The 21,206-nt window shown below is 35.7% G+C and overlaps 1 protein-coding gene across 45 annotated transcripts in view; it reads left to right on the forward strand.

Moving 5' to 3' along the window:
• Nucleotides 1-21,206, forward strand: part of PCM1 (pericentriolar material 1) — an 81,019-nt gene that overhangs the window by 47,968 nt on the left and 11,845 nt on the right. For 27 of the 45 annotated variants that reach the window (XM_045879714.3, XM_064585638.1, XM_064585634.1 and 24 more), the window contains 8 exons: nucleotides 4,384-4,548; nucleotides 6,841-6,897; nucleotides 9,476-9,648; nucleotides 10,001-10,132; nucleotides 14,439-14,559; nucleotides 15,935-16,090; nucleotides 16,341-16,474; nucleotides 18,777-18,911. In XM_045879714.3, coding sequence (XP_045735670.1) covers nucleotides 4,384-4,548; nucleotides 6,841-6,897; nucleotides 9,476-9,648; nucleotides 10,001-10,132; nucleotides 14,439-14,559; nucleotides 15,935-16,090; nucleotides 16,341-16,474; nucleotides 18,777-18,911 — 1,073 coding nt within the window. The other 18 variants (XM_064585628.1, XM_064585629.1, XM_064585651.1 and 15 more) reach the window with 6 other exon arrangements.

Genomic DNA, 21,206 nt, shown 5'->3' on the forward strand with positions numbered 1-21,206 from the left:
GCTACACTCTACCAGGTCCGTTTCTTTTTTTGTTATTATTAGAGAGCAGTGGGATCATATAATCTAGATCCTCCTCATTCTTTTCTTAGAAAATTGGATAGAACTGTTAATGTACTGTAACCATCCCGGAGTCTTGTCATTTCTATTCTCTTCCCTTTCCTCTTGTTTACGAATGAAGATTGAGATGAAATGGATGTCAAGCGTTAGGAAGGGCAAGGCCTGACAGATGTGGCCAGGAAAGAAACAATCCTTTTTAGATTCAGAGAGATGATTATTTACATAGGCGGAGAAAGTAAGAGTAGCTGGGAGTCCCAGCTCCCTGTGTTCTTTGTTCCACAGGCCGCCAGGGGAACACTGCAACACAAGAGGCCAGGTGACACTTACAGCATGAGTGTTGGGACCCCTGTTGTGGAGGGGCTGGTGCTATGCTGCTCCTACAGACCACTTTATAGTCTGGAGGTGTGCCCTCAGAGGGTGAGAAGGAGAGGTCCCCGAGGTCTCCTCTTTCATCAGAACCCAGGAGGAGATAAGAACCTCTTCAGGACAGCTTTACAGGAGGAGGGGGAGGCGGGTGAACAATGGCTACATAGCAGTTCCTCACAGACCTCCCATGTCCTTGTGTTCTGTGTGCCAGGAGGAGGATCATCAGGCCTTCTGTCAAGACTTAGACTCAGCTGCAGTTCAGTCCTTACCTTTGTGGCCTGTGTGGATATATGCAAGGTCTCCAGGGTGCCACCAGAGGTCACAGCTGAGCCGTGTCCCAAAAGTGGAGACACAACTAGAAGTACTATTTTTTCTACATGTCCTGCCACCGTACTGAGAAAAACAGATTGTGCGCCAGGCAGAGAGTGATGAGGGGGATAGGAGGTCACGCCCTTACGCTAATGATCATCATGTGGTGGTGGTGGTGGTGGTGGTGGTATACTAGCTGGCCTAGCCAGTGGAACTCAGAGGTATCGTTACCCTTCATGAATTCTGTTTTATCTATTACTTTTGGCAGTTGTATACCCTTATTGCTGGGCCTGTTTATGTGAAAGTCAAAAATAACCCAAGAGGGCTCTTTTTCCAGTAAGTTTCATGCAGAATGGATCCCAGTGGCTAGACTTTAGTCTGAGAGACCGATAAAGAAATCAGGAACCCAGGTAGAGATGATAAAGTCCCAACTTGATTGATGGCCTTAAAAAGAGAAGGTTAACTCCAGGTTGGATATTACAGAGAATGAATTGACAGTGTATTGGGAACCTACTTGTTATTAGCAGAGCAGCTGTTGTGGTCTGGAGAATGTAAGTAGGAAGGCTTTAGGTTCTGTTGGCTCATTAAGTGAATGTCAGGGGCAAAGATCAGAGTTCTACAGTTCTTGGAGAAAACTTGGTTGGAGGACCAACATCCATGCACCTCTTGACACCTCCCTTCCTTCCAAGAATAGCAGTTTTTTGTCACTTCAAGGTACTAATGGGAAAGGGTGTCACTGAACGAGTAGGTGGCATCCTCCCTACCTTGCATCTGGGAGAGCATTTGGCCTTTGCAGCTGAGGAGACTGAAAAGAGAAGCAGCTTCTTACTGTCTCGATGGGAGACTGACAACTTGCTAGCGAAAACATTGCTTCACCATAGGATGAGACTTCAGAGTACTGTCAGCATGCAGTGAAGCTACCCAGCAATTGGGTCCAGCCTTAAGGGTAGATATGAGTCCTGACTAGCCCAGTGAATGTAAAAATGCATGTAAAAGGGACCAGCAGTCAGAGAGGAGACAAGAAGCAGAACACTAGAACGGTAAAATCGAGTAAAAGCTATTATTGAAGGAAATACACGCTTGAACAAAATCATAACACTTAGGCAGATTGAGTTGTAGAACTAGAAAAAATGATTTTCACATTTATTGTTAGACTGTTCAGAAAAGAGGATGACTGGTAGTAAGTCCCAGACTACTGACCTAGAAAATTGAGGGGAAGAATTACGCCATTGTACAGAACAGAAAGTACTAAGATAAAATCAAGAAGAAAATGATTAGAGGCTTAATGACAAATCTTGGAGATACGATATATAGGGAATACTAAAGGAAGAAGAAACAGGTAGAAAGGCACTAATTAAATAAATAATAATAAAGGGGAATCTTTAATGAAGAAAGACTGGAGACTGCAGATCAAAACAGCTAACTTGTCCGGCCAGGAGGCAAGGGAGAAAAGTATACACATACCCCTGTGTATATTCTAATAAAATTCCTTAATTCCAAGGAAAAAGTAAAAATCTAATAAGCTTCCAGACTGCAAGAACAAGTTACATACAATGAGAAAGAACCAAACTGACATCAGACAACACAAGAAGTAGAAGAAAGTGAAATAATGTCCATACACAGACAAAAAATAGTACTGCAGCTCAAGAATCCTATATTCAAACTAGAGCCTTCACTTGTCAAGCATCATATCTGAGGAAAACAACAGAAACAACATATGAAACAGATTAGACACCTTTATAGGGAAAGGTGAAAGGGAGAGAGAACAGTTAAAGAAAACAATAGATAAATCTCAGTTACTAACATAAATTCAAAAGTAAGATATTAGCCAATTTAATCTGCCAATATATCAAAAAGAATATCAGACTGTTGTCAGTAGGGTTTATTACAGAAATGTAACCATGGTTCGTTATCAGGAAGTCTGTCAACATAATTTTCAGGTCAGTAAATTGAAGGACAGAAGTCATATAACCTTAGTGGTAGATGAGATAAAATTTGAAGTCATTCCTAATAAAAATTGTAAGTAAAATGCACCAAAGAAGGCAATTATTTAATATTTAATATAATGAAAGCAGTTAGCTAATGCCAGTCACAAACAACATTGTAAATGAAAATACTCCAAATATAATCTGTATCAAAATTAGAAATTAAACAGGGGTTCCCTCTCTACCAGCATCATTATCTAGCATTGTTTGGAAAACACTATGACAAGAAATTAAATAATTGGCATAAATACTGAAAAAGGAGGGAAATATTTTAATTTTTTCTGAGAGAGCCCAGGAAACACTGGAAAATAGCTACTAAAGTAAATTAGTAAAGCAGCTGGTTATGAAATAAGTATGCAAATATTTTTCTCTATCATAGTAACACTCAGTAGAATGGAAGCGGGGGGAAATAGTCTTCCCATAGTAGTATCCAAAGCTATTGGGGGGGGGGGAAATCCTTAGGAATAAATTTAACAAGGAAAGTACTAGATCTATAAAAAATTGTAAATATTTTTGAAGAACACAAACAAGATTGAACAAATGTAAAAAACATAACGATGTTTTTAAAAATTGTGTAAAATTATTAAATACCAGTTCTTGAATTAATAACTGCTTTTAATGTGATTCCATTTTGAATCCATGTGGACTATTTTTAAAATTTGAAAAAAAAAAAAGCTTATATGGAAGGACAAATACCTAAGAATAGCCAGGAAGCTGCCTACATAGGACTTGCCTTACCAGATGTTTAAGCATTCTGTAAAACTTCTATGGCTAAAAGAATGAAGATGGCATTGGAATAGATAAATTAAACAGATAGAATGCCCAGAAATAAACCTCAGTAAATATGGAGACTTAATATATTGACCAAGGTTGGGCGCCTGGGTGGCTCAGTTGGTTAAGCGACTGCCTTCGGCTCAGGTCATGATCCCGGAGTCCCGGGATCGAGTCCCGCATCGGGCTCCCTGCTCGGCGGGGAGTCTGCTTCTCCCTCTGACCCTCCTCCCTCTCATGTTCTCTGTCTCTCATTCTCTCTCTCACAAATAAATAAAAAAATCTTAAAAAAAAAAAAAAAAAAAAAAAAAAATATATATATATATATATATATATATATATATTGACCAAGGTTGCATTTTTTTTCATTGGGAATAGGGTAGGTATAACCAAGTATCCATGTGAAACAAAATAAAGTTGAATTCCAAACTTGTGCCATATAGCAAGGAAAATTTAGTAGAATATGTGGATAACCTATGAGTGGGTAAGACCTTTTAAATCAAGTCCTATTACACACAAGTTAAAAGAAGGCAGACATATCTGACTAATGCCCGTTATTCTCTCTTTTATGGACATTTTATGTAGATTGGATGTGATTCTTTCTTGTATTTCCTAATATTGAAAAATGGTTAACTTGGAGACTGACAAGTAGAGGATTTGGGTCATATAAGGCTTACAGTATAGTTTGAGTTGGGATGTACCCATGAAGGTGGTGTCTAAATTGGACGATGTTACCCCATGCTTCCAAAGGTTATTGCAAGACATTGTATTTACTGTTTTCTATTGATACAGCATTCTAAATTGAGTTACCTGTATTACTGCACTATGGAAATCAATTTCCCTTTCAGTTTGAGTTAGTTGCAACTGATAACAGTTGTCACTTTTTTTACTCAAGGGTATGAAAGTGCCAGTATGTCTAGCACATGTGAACCTTGCAAAAGTAGGAACAGACATTCAGCCCAGACTGAAGAGCCTGTTCAAGCAAAAGTATTCAGCAGAAAGAATCATGAGCAGCTGGAAAAAATAATAAAATATAGTAGGTCTACAGAAATATCTTCAGGTATGTTCTTTTTTGGTTTGCTTTAATCTAAGGACTTCTTCATCTTAGATTTCAAAAGCCATTGGTCTGTCATACTTTTCTGTCATGTGCAAGGTTTTATATAAGTAGAGATTACAGTATACATTCCTTGATATCAAGAAATGTGAACTGGAAATGTTTTTTAATATTGTGATAGTAGCTTTTGACACTTTATGATGAAATTTCAAACAAAAAAGCATAGTCGACATTAATTTGGAGCTGATTTGAAATTCTGAAAATCTTCTCTGAATAAGAATTCGATGTAAAATCCTATCATTCCCTGCTTAAAATCTTTGGCTTTACCATGCTTACAGGGGAGAGTCCAAGTGCCTTAATGTAACATCTGGCCAGCAGAGATTTGGCTCTTTCTTGCATCTCTAGACTCTTTCTCCCTACCCTCTCTGCCTTGAAGTTGCCTCTTTCCATGGCACTGAACTGAAGTTTTCGCATAGCTATCTTGCTGTTTCTCACCTCAGCAGGAGGCCTTTTTGCTCTTTGTAAGCCTTTTTCTCTGCTGGAGTCTTCAACAAAATGTTAATTCTGCAACTCTGAAATTGCATCAAATCGAAGCTCAGATAATTTCCCTTTTCTCCTTTTTCGTTTCTGTTGTAGCCTGTGTAAATCTCTTCTGTTGCCCGTATCACATTATATAGTATTTACTTGTTTAAGTGTCTTTGTCACCTTTTTTGAGTCCCTTAGCAGCAGAAAATACCTTCTCATGTTTGTGCCTTAAATGTTCCCATAGTACTGGGCACGTGGTAGGCACTTACTAAGTGTTAATTGAATGAACGAATGAATGAATGAATGAATGGAGTTGTTTGTGTTTTCCACTGTTTTAACTACTGGTACTTTCCTAATTTATAAAGAGCAAGTACATCTCAAAGAAACATGGGGAGGGAGGCAGTAAATAGGGACCCTCAATTCTCAGGTGTCAATAAAATCCTTGGTGAAAAGTGAGAGTAGCAGCTACCTTTTGTATTATGCTTTACTATTTACAAATTAAACAAATTACTCATCTCATTTGAGCCTCATAATGCTGTGAATTGGATTTATTTCCATTCTGCAGATGAGGAAATGTGGTCAGAGAGTATCCCTGTTTTTTTTCCCCATTGTCATAAAGAGCTAGTAACATAAATTGGTACAGTTTTTCTGGAAGGCTTCAAAAGTCATGGCTTTATCTCAGTAATTGTACTTATCTATGCTAAGGAAACAAAAATGAAAAAAATACTGGGATTTAGTGTTGTCTGAACTGTGATTCCAACTATGTTTAAACAAAAAATCAGAATGAATAAAGACTAGAAGAAAATGCATCAAAATGCTAATAGTGATTTTATCATCTTTAAACTCTTCTATATTTTCTAAACCTTTCATAACAAGTATTTATTGCTTTTGTAATCAGAAAAGAAACATCACATTTGTTTGTATTTTGAACTGACTTCCTCAAGGTCATCTTGCTAAGAAATGGCAGAGTGGAAGTTTTAATCCTGGTCTTCTAAGTCTAGGATCCTTTTGGCAAAACTATCAATTTTCCTGATGTAACCCCAGTATTTTACCAAAATTTTATAATTTTTATCTCCTTTCACTGTCTTTATCAAATAGTGAGATCTTCAAGGAGTAAACAGTTGGTGGGGGTTGGGGAAGGGCACTAAATTGAAAGGCTTATTAATTAATTGGATTATCAAGTTACCTAAATAATGGATAGTTGGTCATAGGACTTCAGACCTTATTACTGTTACTTAGAAAAATACAATGATTGAATTTTGGTGCACTAAAAAATGCTTGCCTTGTGTAAATATACCCTATGGGTATTTACATATTCACTTTCTAAAAAGACTTCTTTTTAGTTTTAATCATTACTCTAAAATTCTCTATAGCATGGACTAGTAGTTTTTGTTACGTGATTACTAGAGAGTAGCATATATGACTGCTAGTATTGAATTTTACAGTCCTCTCCTCGCTTAGGAGTTGTGGGAGGTTCACCTTGATGTGTACGCTTCTACGAGTGAATGGCAGAAGTTTATTATGATAGTCATCATCAGTCACATTAAGTTTATATATAAGTTTATAGCAAATCTTTTGATATTTTCCCTAATAAGATCATTTTTTAAACAAATTATAAAGCATACCTGTGATAACATTTCAGTTCAGGCAAACAATTTTAAAGAAATTTGCTTTTTTTTTTTTTTTTTTAAATTCACTTACTCATATTATGGACCCTGTCTTTACTATTCATACACATTTTTTGTTCATCCTTCTGTCTGCCCTTTCCTACAGCACATGCTAGGAGAATACTTCAGCAGTCTAACAGAAATGCATGCAATGAAGCGCCAGGTAACAATCTGCTTAGTTTTGGTGTCCACTTTTTGTTAATTTTTTTCCATTAGTCTTAAATATCCTTAATTTTATTGCTCTGATTATTTTATTTTTTTAGATATAGCTTAGTGTTTATATGTCATTTGGTTTGTAAAAGTGAAAGAGAATTCATATAAAATTCTGAAGGCTTTCATTTGTAGTTTTTACTTGGGTGGTAAGATTAGCTGCTTTTCTTGTTTTCATTTTCAGTTACTGTATGTAACATAACCAACACATTCATAAGGATAATAGAAAATCTTTTTATAATTGTTTGTTTTATTTGAAGTTATTTTGTAATTCTTAAATGCATAAAAGCATTAATATTTTTTGAAACAAAAATAGTTATTTTTTCCTAGCTTTGATTTACAGTGTTAAGTATTGTGTGTAACTTCTGTTGCACTTGCTTATTTTTCATTACTAGTCAACATCTACAAAAAAAAAATAAGCCAGTAAACCATTGAATAAAATCAGTGACGTGCAAAGACCGTGATAAGTAAAAATGCATGGAAAATTACAAAGATTCCAAAATACTGTTTTTGGCTTTACACTAGGTATTTTCTTTAAACATGGTTCTGTGTGATTTAGAGTTATAAATATTCTTGAATGCCTCCTGCACTATACATAAGTGAAAAATAAAAGCTTCTTATGAATCTTTAGGAGAATCTAAAGAAAAAAACAAGGATCTAGCACAGACAAAACTTGAATTATATCTGTGACACGTCCTAAAGAAAAGAACTCTGAAAAATAGGATAAAAATAAAATGGATTCAGAGAAACCTGACTGAGATCAAGGATTTTTGTAGCCTACACTAATGCATTTTAGTAGGAGGAGAAACTGGCAAAAACTTTCCACCTGTCTATTGCAGGGCTGGGGAGGTGGGCAGTAAAGCATGTATTCAGCGTCATTCATTATTTGGGAATAATTTCATCTTTAATGAATTATACATAATTTAGAATGATAATTTTATCACATGTAGAGCTATGACAGGTGTCATTAAATATGCTTTGTTCTTTGAAATAATAAACATTTTCTAATTTAGCTGGTCAAACTATAGTATAAATTGGAAGTTTGCATATTAAATCATATCTTCTTATCTGGGTTTTTCCTTTAAGTAGAGATTTCCTAGAGATAGTTTTGGTTCCTGCTTATAATATCACATTTGAACATTTCTAAACTAGTAAGAAATTTAGTATTTTATTTTATTTTATAGTCATAAATGAGGCAAGATAGGGAAATTGCTTATTTATTACTACACTTGTAGAAATTACGGTTTGAAGATGTTAAGATACAAGATGTAAGTTAGTAGGAAGTTTTTTCATTAGGCCTCATTGCCTTTGCATATTCTTACCCTCTCTTGCAAAAGGTGAATTAAATCTTTATGATCTTTGTATATTTATTTAAAATCACAATATATTAAAACCTTCAACATTTTAATTTCACTTTTTTAGAAACTTGTCACAGATATTTGTGGAACCTGAGTATTTACCCATGGTTCTACTATTGCTCTAGAAAGGGTACAGAGTTTGATAGCCAGAAGAACTACTTAAGAGATTTTTTTTTTTAAGATTTTATTTATATTAGGGAGTGAGAGTGTGCACACACATGCAAGAGCAGGGGTGGGAGTGGGGGGTAGGGACTGAGGGAGAGAAATTCAAACAGACTCCACACTGAGCGTGGAGCCTTATGTGGGGCTCAATCTCATGATCCTGAGATCATGGCCTGAGCCTAAATCAGGAGTCGGGTGCTTAACTGATTGAACCACCCAGGTGCCCCAGAGATATTTTTAAATAGAGCACTCAAAATGGGAACAGTTTCTAATTCACACTCTTAAAAATAAACGTATGACTGTATACCTTTAAGAGTGATAATTCTGTGTTATCAACAATTATATATAGCAGAATTGTTGAGTGATGCCTAGATTCTATGAAACTGAAAGCGTGCATCAGGTCATGCCTGGCCCAATTTATACTGAGTGTGGCAGTAAGACAGTAGCAAAATTGACCTATATTGTGTTATATTCAAAAGTTCAAGTTTCCATCAATACAGCATGATAGCTGAGATTTGAGAATTAGTAGACCTGACTAGATAGACCTTAAAATAGTAGCTTTTATTGCCGGCATTCAGTTTATTCTAAACATTAAATGAATTTCCTTTTCTGTAACAAAGTTCATATTAGCAAAAAAAAAAAAAAAAAAAAAAATTATTTGCAGTTAGTTTATTTCATTCAAGTGCTCAAAGATTTCTACTGATTATTCCTATGAAATGTGTAAAATTTTCCAGATAATTTTTTTGAGAAATAAGTATGGTCTGAGTAACGCTAGGTAATATTATCCATACATTTAAGTATTTCTAATATATGGTATATATCTTGATATTTTTGAGATTATTTTTATCTTGGTAATTTTTAAGATTCTTTTTCTACTTTAAAAGTCCTAAAATAGAATTAAGTCTGTTCTGATATTTAAGTTATTTAAACCTGAATAATGATTCAAGGTGATAGAAATTGTCAGGAATGTATTTTATCACTGTTAACTTCCTGATCTTTTATATCTTCCAGAAACCGGGAGTGATTTTTCCATGTTCGAAGCTTTGCGAGATACTATATATTCTGAAGTAGCTACATTAATTTCTCAAAACGAATCTCGTCCACATTTTCTTATTGAACTCTTCCATGAACTTCAGCTACTTAATACAGACTACTTGAGACAAAGGGCTTTATATGCATTACAGGTATCTGGTACCTAACATTCTTTTTCCTACTCTGTCTGGTACCAATTTTCTTCATGATTGTATCTGGTTGCTTTCTTAGACTGAAGTACATCCTGTTCCATATGTATTATGATCTGTTTTTCATGTGCTTTCTTGCCATTTTATTTAAAACTTCTTGTATAGCTTTAGTAACCTTTAGATAAAAGTCTTTCTCTGAGCAATTTTTTAGTGTTTTATCTTTAATGTTATTTCTTCCTCATAATTAACCTATGAGGTGAGGTACATTCATTTGCTCTTCTGTCTGCTTGTGTGTTTAAATTGGTGATAAAAAATAAATGTTTTACATAACTAACTATCTTATTTCCTTATTTAGGACATAGTATCCAGACATATTTCTGAGAACCATGAAAAAGAAGGAGAAAATGTAAAGTCAGTAAATTCTGGTACCTGGATAGCATCAAACTCAGAACTTACCCCCAGTGAAAGCCTTGCTACCACTGATGATGTAAGCTGATCATGATTAATGAACGTAGATAGAATTTCACTATGCAGTAAACAGAAGTTAAATAAGTAGTTATACATTGTGAATATACCTGATACTTGGTTTTTAGCTTTCTTAAAAAGTGTAACACGTTATTTTGAGGTGAGGTAGAAAACTCAATTAAAATATGTCAGCAAATACCAGAAATTATGTATAAATGATGGATTATAAGGTGTAAAATAGTTGTATTTATATTTCTGGTGCCCATCATAGGAATTGACTCACAACAGACATTTAGTAAAATTTGTTGTGTTTGTTCAAGACATTCAGTAAATCAGACTGCAGTCAGATCACAGAGCCCTAAAATAAGTAAATACAAGATAAATCAGGTCTTTGGGTTAGAAGAGAAGCCTGGACAAAAAAGAAAGTCGTCCAGGAAAAAAATTGTAATTTTTAATGTATTCAAGTTTATGAAGAAAATTTTGAATAAAGTAAAGGAACTTGGGGAATGGAAAAGAGTGGTGAGGAAAATGGTGCATTCTCAGTAATCTGTGTTCTCCAGATAGCCCCCATGTAGCACATAAGGCAGTGAATGACTGGATGGCAGACTGCTAGGACAGTGAGGAGGTAATGTGCCTAGGTATTTGGAATTCACTACTTAAAGGTCTGGACCCTGATTCTATTATAAAAGATATTATGGGGTTCTCGGATAGCAAATACATTTCTATGCCAACTCTAGTACGTGGATTTTCAGGGATAAGAGTGCTATAACTGATAAGCAAATATCTGCTCTGTGTAGAGAGTTGGAAGCAGTATTACTGTGTTTCTGCCCATTGCTGATACACTAGCATTATAAGTTTTTTTGAAAAGATAGTTTTCCCCCCAAAGATGTCTTGTTTTTTGTTTTTTTGTTTTTTTTTTTTTCCACGTATAGTAATTTCCTTATAACTGTTGAGGACTTTTCCTGAATTCTTGCTCTTTAACTTATGCTCATGTTTAAAACAGTACTTCCCCAAGTCATCTTTTCTGCTTAAAACCTTAGGCTCCAACTCCTCTATCACTCTGAACACAAACTAAAAACGATAATGGTTTTAATGCACTTTACAATGTCAAATGTAAATTAAGTAATTGTTTCTAAATTAATTGAAAATTGCATACAATTTTTGTGGAAAATGAAGAGAGTGGTCCGGCTGTATAGATAAATAGGTGGTATGCGGTTACATTAAAGTTTATTAGGCCCTGAAATAACTTGCTGAGAGCATGAATGGTTTCTCTGCTTCCCGTAACTCCATTGCCTCCTTGTTCATCCAGATTTCATGTAGGTGGTATTACTTCGTTAATTTAAAATATTTGAGCACATTGGCCTTTACCATCAATAGCAAATTGGAAATTGAGCTACAATATGTGATAAAGTTAACCTGACAGGATTTTAAAGGTTTTTCCTTATAGCTGCTACAGACTTAAATAAAATTTAAAGATACTGATCTGCTTAATAAGGAAGTGTCTTATTTGGGCTTGGTGCAACAAAATACTGTAGACTGGATGGCTTAAACAACAGCCATTTATTTCTCACAGTTCTGGAGGCGGGGAAGTCCAAGATCATGGTTCCAGCAGATTTGGTACTCGGTTAAGGCCCTCTTCCTGGCTTGCGGATGGCCACCTTCTCTCTCTGTCCTCACATGGCTCTGGTGTCTCTTTTTTTAAAAGGGCACTAATGCCACCAAGGGGTCTCCACCCTCATTACCTCATCTAAAACCTTGATTACCTCCCAGAGGCCCCACCTCCTAATACACTGGGAGTTAAGGCTTCAAACATGAATTTGGTCGTGGTGGGGGGGGCGGTACACAGAGACTCAATCTATAACCATATAGGCTTGGCACAAATAACTCTACTTAGTATTATTTTTAAATAACTAAATCAGTTCTTTAATTTTTCATCCAAAACTTAAATTCGTCATTAATGTTAACATCCTCCCTTTATTAATGCTATTTAATCATCAGCAGCACAGCATCCAGTGTTCCTACCCATACATCTAGAGCAGTGCTGTCCAGTGGAACTTGCTACAGTGATGGAAATGTTTTATATGTGCGTTGTCTAATAATGGTAGCCATTAGCCACATGGGGCTATCAAGCACTTGTAATGTGGCTAATGGGACCGAGGAACTAAATTTTAAGTTTTAATATAAATAACCACAGGCTAGTGGTTTCCATATTGGACAGATACAGACTCTCATTCTTCGTGTTCCTAGGCCAAGGTCTTTTTTTTTTTTTTTTAAGATTTTATTTATTTATTTGAGAGAGAGAGAGCAAGAGAGATCACAGAGGGAGAGGGAGGGGGAGAAGCAGACTCCCTACTGAGCAGGGAGCCTGATGCAGAGCTCGATCCCAGGGCCCTGGGATCATGACCTGAGTTGAAGGCAGGCACTTAACCGCCTGAGCCACCCAGGTGCCCCAGGCCAAGGTCATTTGAGCTCCATTTATGGAGCTTGCATAGGCACATTTCAGAGTGTGTAAGAGCTTTCATGGCCAGGAAAGAGAGAAGTAAAAGTAGGCATCCAGGAATTATAAATCAAAGGGGGGGATGAAGAATTGAAATTTAAGAAGAAGAAACACTTTGTGTCTTCTGTTCCATGTGCCATAAAATGGCAAAGGCACATCTACCTTCCAGTTTTAATTGAAGGAGCAAAAAAATGGTTCCATTTCCTAAAATGTGTTCTGTAATGCCTGAATTTCCTTTAATCAGAGACAGAGCTTTCATTTCATAATTGAAGAGAAAAATTTAAAAGATTAATAGCTAGGAGAAAGAACACAATTGAGAAATGAGTTTTAGAATGTGAGATTCCCCTTAATCACACTATACACAGAAATTATTTTGAAATTAAAGTCCTGAAAAGGCTAAAACTTAGAAAACTTCTAAAAGAAAATCTTCTTGATTTAACATAAGCAAAAATTTCTTAGGGTACACAAAGCTTTAACTATAAAAGAAAAAAATGATAAATTAGACTTGATTAAAAATAAAATCCCTCTGCTTTTCAAAAGACACCATTACGAGAACATAATCTTAGTACACATATCTGATAATGACTATATAAATGACAAATCCAGACTACATAAAGAACTTTGACAATTTGATTATAAGACCAACAACTCGGAAAGATAGGGGCAAGAGATTGAACAGGCACTACATAAAAGAAAGATCTATAAATGGTGGCCAATGTGCAAATTAAAACCACATGAGAAATTTCCTCACATGCACTAGAAAGGCTGAAATTAAAAAGATTGACAGTAAGAAATGTTGGTGTGAATGTAGAGCGATTAGAACTTTCACACTGCTTATGGGATTATAAAATTGTACAACCACTTTGGAAAGCAGTTTGGTCGTTTCTTAAAAGAAGTTAAACCTAAACTTGGCATGTGACCAAGGGATTTTTCTTCTAGGTATTCATCCAAGAGAAATGAAAACATATGTCCACAAAAACATTTGTATTCTAATGTTCATAGCATCTTTAGTCATGATAGCCTCAAACCGGAACATCAGCAGATAAATGGATAAACAAAATATGGTATATCCTTACAATGGAATACTATTCAGCCATTCAGAAATAATGAACTTCTGAAACACATGACAACATGGATTAATGTCAGAAGCCTATTGAGCAAAAGAAAAGAAGCCAGACACCGAAGAGTATATTCTGAATGGTTCCATTTATATATCAAGTCCTAGAGCCAGAAAAGCTGATTTGTGGTGACAGAAATCTTACGAGCGGGGTGTAGTGGAGACTGACTACAGAGGGATACAAAGGAACTTTCTGGGCTGATGGAAATGGTCTTTATCTTTAGGGAAAGTGGTTACATGGGTGTATATATATATATTTTTAGAACATCAGACTGTACATTTAATGGGTGCACTGTTGTATGTAAATTATATTTCAATAAAGTTCATTTAAAAAAAATACGAATGATGCTGTCATGTTTTTCTTCTGATAAAACCAGATATAGTAAGGTCCTAGTAATTGTTAGGCTTTGGAGATGGGAAGATTTCCCTGAGGGTGTAGAAATAATTTAAAATGTTTAGTTTTCCAAGTTAGAATTTAATTAGTAGCTGGCTCTGTGTATTTTTATCTACTTAATGACATATGTTCTGCAAGATTATTTAATATTTTAATGTTCTCTGTGACTGTTCAACCTTTAATAACTTCGGTTATATCCCAATTTTAAGTATGTAGTTTTATGCAAATACTTAGTTTCTATGTTAAATTTTTAATCTTCATCATAAAATTTTTAAAAGAAATAGTAGTGATTTTTATTTGTTTTTTTAACTATAACTTAGGAAACTTTTGAGAAGAACTTTGAGAGAGAAACACATAAAATAAGTGAGCAAAATGATGCTGATAATGCTAGCGTCATGTCTGTATCTTCAAATTTTGAGCCTTTTGCAACAGATGATCTAGGTAAGCAGAATTTTTTATAATCTTAGAACATGACTTTAATACAGTCTTTGAATTACATTGATTAAGAAACGAAAGTCCAAAAAAGCTAAGATGTGGTGGAAAGACTTTGGACTTCAAAGTCTCTCAGTGTAAAGTCAGGAATCTCCTGTTAACTCTTTAGCCTTTGGCAGATCATCTCATCATTCTGATTACATGTTCTAAGGAAATGGGAGTCCTACCTATCTTGCTCTATGTTCTTTGAAAAATATATAGAATTTTCTAGCATGTATAATAGGAACTGAAGAAATGTTAATTTCCTTCCTGTAAGGGAAAGGTCATCCTTTAAGGTTTTCTAGTTAATGGGAAAAAATCAGAGGTATCAGGGCCTCATCCAATCACATTTCCAATAACAATATTCACTTCATAATTTGCAATAACTGAAATTTCTTAGCATAGATAATCTTTAGTGAGAAACCCAGGTAACTGAATGTGCATGATGCATTGTGCTTTTTTTTTTCGTCATTAGTAAAACAGAAGCTTGGAGGGTTGTATAACTCAAAGGGAAGAAGAAAACCCAGAGTCCCAGACTTAGAAAGGAGAGTAGGGAAAAGAAAAATGTATAGGTACCCGATTCATTTTCCTGGCTGTAGCCTATCAAGAGATAACTGAGATTCAATCATTCAGACCTCCAGGGCACTCAGTTGATAAAGGGATCTAAGTCCTATTATTCTAGTGTTTGTTCATATGATGAGAACAAGATTTAGATAATTCCAAAGGCCGCCTACAAAGAAAAGGGCCAAGCCTTGCCCTGTTACTAGATACACACCTTTTACCAAAGCAATAAGTCTTCCTTTTGTCTTATCCTGACTATCATGGACTCTAAGCCTAGCTCCCTTCTGAGTAAATACCTGTCAAGTCTAAACTGATCATTTCAGAGAAAGATCCTCCTTTCCCCTTGAGTTTATTCCCCCTTTCTGAGTTACCAAATGGTTTTGAGTCCTATCTGTTTTGTTTCATTTACTGATTTTTTCCCTCAAAATCCTTCACTAGCTTTGTCTGAAGTGGACAAAGGAAAACTGGGAAATCACTTTCTTAGGCATTTTCCTTATTACTTGCTTATATTCAGGTGGATCCTTTTCCTCAGAATTTGGGTGACATCTTGGGATTTATTTTTACATGAAGCAGTATGATGACTAGTGAAATCAATATGGACCTCAGAGTCTAAGAGAGTAATGTATGCCAAGTCACCAAACTAGTATAGTGTCTGGAACTTGTTAAAGCTACTTTTCCTTACCTACAGTTAGACGTTTTTGTTTTTGTTTTTTTTAATATGTTGTGAGGAATACATGATAAAGTTTGCTTTTATATTTTCTCAATGTTTCTGTTTCATATGTAGGTAACACTGTGATTCACTTAGATCAGGCTTTAGCCAGAATGAGGGAATACGAGCGTATGAAGACTGAGGCTGAAAGTAGCCCAAACAGAAGATGCACCTGCAGGATTCTTGATAAGGATGGTGCTGCCGCCAGGAGTACGGTTACTAACTCAGAAGGTGTGTTCTTCCGCTGAGTAAAAGTACAGAAACTACAGTTCCATATGTAAAGAAAGTGTATAGCCCCACCTGATATATAATAATTTTATTGCCACTTTCTTTTAGTCATTAAGGGTGCTAAAACTACATAAATGCTCCTTTGTATTAGCGTAAAATCATCAGATTTTAATATTTAGAATTCTGAATTAATGTGTATTTATAATGTCACAGGCTTTATTTTGCTAACAAATCATTTTCTTTTTAAAAATAGAAACTCCTATTGAAAATCATGGTTCACAACAACCTGTAAGCGAAGTTTCTACTGTCCCATGTCCTAGAATTGATACTCAGCAGCTGGACCGGCAAATTAAAGCCATTATGAAAGAAGTCATTCCTTTTTTGAAGGTAAGCAGTAATTTTTTTAAAATAAATACTTTGCGTTTTGTTCTTTAATTCTTACAAAAGACTTCACTGTAGTAAATTCAGAAAATAACAGGTAAACAAAAGAAAGCTAAAAACACATCAGTTTCATCAGTTATTTTGTAAATTTATTTCCCGTTATTTGTAAAATATGTACTCACCTCCTGTAAGTTGTAAGAATGTGCATATGTTCCTGTAGATAGATGGGTAGATATATTTGAGAGTTTGAAACCATTCCTTCAGGTGAGTTGACTTAAACTGTGTAAGCGGTTACTTGCTTTCATCTTAGGCATAGATAAGTGTTGCCTTTTTTGTTTTACATTTTTATTTTATCATGAGTGATCCAATAAATACTTTCAAGCATGTCTTTTTTGGTAAAATTACGTATACGGCTAGCAATATTTATTTAGTATGTACAGTTACTTTCTAAGGTTTAAAAAAATCTAAATGATTTAGGTTTATGCTTAGGGAATGCAGTCATCTACAGTTAGGAAATTTTATTGCTTTTACCATTTTGTGTCTGATTTAATTGATAGCCCCTCATAAATATTCACTTACTAAATTTAGCATTTCAAAAAGCTTTTGAGGCCAACAAAATGAGTAGAACTAATGATCTGATTTTAACTATTTTGTTATGTCTCATTTCACTTCAAATCTTGACTTTCTTGGTAGGATCATAGAACTTCTTTGTTAATGTCAGCATTATATCCAGTCACCTAAGCTAGACTTCTTGACTCTCATACCCTCTATCACCAGTGAGTCAAAATTGATTTTCCCCTTAAGAGCAGTCACTATTCCTTCCTCTCTCCAATAGCATGACCTTAATTCAGATCCTCATGTTCTGCCTAGACAGCTTGTCATGGTAGGCATGAAATGAATGTTTACTAAGCAGACTCCCTAGCCTTCAAGAGATTTCACTACTGGACCTCGTATACTTCCCCAGCTCCATCTCTCCCCACTCTCCATCTGGTCCCCTCACTCACTCACTCACTTCAGGTTACTCAGCATTTCCCGTTCCAGCCATTGCATTTTCATATATCAGCCCTTTGTACAAGTTGTCATTATTGAAAATATAAAATTCCTTCACTCTTTCTCTGCTTGGCAGAAATATCCTTTCTTCAGAGATAATTATTGTTTCTAATATGCTACCATAACTCCTTGCAGAACCTAGTGTGTGCTGCTTTTAAGATACCAGTATATTCAGCAAGTAATGAGTGTCTCCCGTGAGCTGGCCACTGTGCTAGGTGATAAATAAGAAACAGTCCCTGGAATTAAAAAGTATCATCTGTTGGACAGGGAATAGCATGTAGTGATTGATTGTTCGTGTATCTGACTTTTTCCTCTGGTATTTGATCCCTTGAAGACAAGGGACTATTGTCCTTTTTTTTTTTTTTTTTTTAACTGCCTGCTCTGTCACATGATTTTTTAAAAAAACGACTTAATTCCTTCAATTTAAGGAATCCTAGAAATCATCTAGTTTAGCCACCTCACTTCATACATTTCTATAGAAAAAAAATCAGAACATGAACTTACCTGAGTAAAGGTTAGAAGACCTGCCCAAATGAGTTTAGTGGCCCAGAAGAGGGATGAGAACCTTGAGGTACTTGATGTGGGTGTTTTATGGACTCACCTCCAGAAGTGAACCATGATTTGGATTATTAGGTAGTTTGCACGTGCTTCTAAAGGAAGATGAAGGAGAAGAGGAGACGCCCAAAAAGGCTTGTTCGGAAAGTTAGGACAGTGGTTCTCAACTGGGGGTAACTTTGACCCTAAAAGCATTTTGTAGTGTCTCCATACAGTTTTAGCTCTCAGGACTTGGGAGAGTGGAGGGTGCTTTTGGCATCTAGTGGGTGGAGGCCCGAGTGTGCTGCTGAACCTCCCGCACTGCACAGAATGTCCCTAATCTGAACGGGGCTGAGAAAGCGGAGGTTGAAGATGCGTGAGGTGAGTTGTAAGAGTGCAGTTGGAATGAACTGAACTGCACATGGGGAGACAGGCACTATGGTGACGAGGGCATGAGTAGTTCCCCTTAAGATACAGGAAGGAAGTAATGAAAAGTATTGAATCAGCTCGTCTCTTTTTACCGGCTGTTACCTGCTGTGGTGGGTCAAAAGGTACAAACCCCTTAACATGTGTAGTGCAGGAGTTTGGCTCTTATGAACAGATATTTCTAAATGTGTATCTGAAAGTTGAGTAGCATCTATGCAAGAAAAAACAGTCTCATGTGAACTAATATTTTTTAAACAATAGGTAAGTTTACATCCTAACCAAATAGGGTTTTTCTCAGGAGCACATGGATGAAGTATGCTCTTCTCAACTTCTAACTTCAGTAAGACGTATGGTTTTGACTCTCACCCAGCAAAATGATGAGAGCAAAGAATTTGTAAAGTTCTTTCATAAACAATTGGGAAGTATATTACAGGTAAGAGTTTATACTTGTATGACTTACCAACATATACCCTCTAGTTGGGATTTTTTTTTTTTTTTCTTTTTTGCCATTTTCTGGCAATATGCAATTTATTAAAATGTCCATTCTGGTATCCATTGGGGATGACATTTCAATACCTTTTTAGGTTATTCCTTTATCTGGTTTAAAAAAATATTGTATTATGGGGCGCCTGGGTGGCTCAGTCGTTAAGCCTCTGCATTCAGCTCAGGTCATGATCTCAGCGTCCTGGGATCAAGCCCCGCATTGGGCTCCCTGCTCAGTGAGGAGCCTGCTTCTCCCTTTCACTCTCCCCCTGCTCTTTATCTCTCTCAAATAAATAAAATCTTTAAAAAAAAAATTGTATTAGGGCCTATGTCTTCCTTTGACTCTCTCATCTCTAAGGCCTAGCCAAACTATAATAAAATTTTGTCTTGATTTTTCTCCTACCCAGTAAGAACATTTCAAGGTTGTTTAGGAAGTATTCTATGATATTCTATGATATTTTCTAAAATAATTTTTTTCCGGTGTGGGAAGCTTTAGAGACCAGAAACCATCTGTTGATTGTAGAGACTTCTTAGGCTGTAATAGTAACTTTATTTTTTGTTTATTTATTTTTAAAGATTTTATTTATTTATTTGAGAGAGAGAAAATGAGAGACAGAGAGCATGAGAGGGAGGAGGGTCAGAGGGAGAAGCAGACTCCCCGCTGAGCAGGGAGCCCGATGCGGGACTCGATCCCGGGACTCCGGGATCATGACCTGAGCCGAAGGCAGTCGCTTAACCAACTGAGCCACCCAGGCGCCCTGTAATAGTAACTTTAAATTAATGTTAAGGTCATGATTCTCAACTGGGGGCAGTTTTGCAATGCCCGCAGACATTTGTCACACAGGTAGAAAGTGGGTGGTACTAACATCCTGTGGCATGTTAATAGTGCTGAGGTGGATCCCTTTGTTAAGTAAGGATACCTTACTTCATATAATAAACATCTTTACAGTTCAGTACACCGATTTGTTTTCCCATTGAGATAGTTCAGTGATGTGTATTATTACTCCAAACTAGGAAATATGTTTTTCTTTTCATCTTTATTACAAAAATTTCCCATAAAACTGTTCCTTACTTCCTCCTATTCCTGTGTTTAAATTGGTTTTAGAGAAAGTATTATCACTTTGTCTATTAATAACTTTTAAAACCCGAGGTTTGATGCAAATTTCCATCACTATAATTTTCCATTTTGTTTTTATTAAGGTAAAGTATAAATTCAATAATAGGTTTAAGTCATGTTGGCTCTATTTAATCTAATTGTAACTAACACATCTATAAGAACTATAAGACATCTCTCTTGTTATGCAGTTTAAAAATGTTTAGGATAATTTTTAGATAAATATGTTTTTATAACTTTAAGTAGGGGCGCCTGAGTGGCTTAGTTGGTTAAGTGGCTGCCTTCGGCTCAGGTCATGATCCCAGGGTCCTGGGATCGAGTCCCATGTCAGGCTCCCCGCTCAGCGAGGAACCTGCTTCTCCCTCTGTCTCCTGGCTTGTGCTCTCACTCTCTCTCTGTCAAATAAATAAATAAATAAAATATTAAAAAAAAAAAAAAACTTTAAGTAGTTAGTTTATTCCTACAGAAAGAAATAACTCCATTCCAGAATCAGGCTCAAAGAGAAATCCTTTATAATTAAATATTTTTGTTTCTCAAGATCTGTGCAATCCTCCCTCAGTTTTGGCTACTGTTACATAATTGAGACAGATGCCAAAGTATTAGTTTGAAAATAAGATTTTTTTCTGAGAAAATCTGGCTGCTTTTCTTATATCCCATTCCTGATTTTTTTTTTTTTTCCACAAAGGGACCTAGAGAAGCATAAAGATTAGTTGACAGTAAATCTTGCCCAGACTACTGAAAATTTTTCATGAGGTAGAGCTTAAAATACTATCTTCTACTTTTTTCTCTAAGAAACCTATTCAGTGAATTTTTTTTTTTTATGAGGCAGCCACATTTGCACTTCTTCCACAATTATGCTAGATGAGGCGGTTTTTTGGAGGGAGGAGACACAGAACATAGTTTGCTGGTTTTCAAAATGCATAGTTCATATTTTTAGGAAGAAAAAGAAATGCAGTTTTATAAAAAATGTTTAGAATATAGCTGACTTATTTATTTGATGATGCTGTATTTCAACTTGAATAGGACTAACGTTTGCTTTTAAATTGATTCTGAAGAAAAAGTTTAAATTAGAATGACTGCCTGGCTTATATAAAATGGGGGAACTTGAGAAGTACTCTGATGTTAACATTG

Source organism: Mirounga angustirostris, unplaced genomic scaffold, assembly GCF_029215605.1.
Source record: "Mirounga angustirostris isolate CCGP_5_RB_7025 unplaced genomic scaffold, mMirAng1.0.hap1 SCAF_2, whole genome shotgun sequence".
In the NCBI taxonomy this organism is placed as follows: Eukaryota; Metazoa; Chordata; class Mammalia; order Carnivora; family Phocidae; genus Mirounga; species Mirounga angustirostris.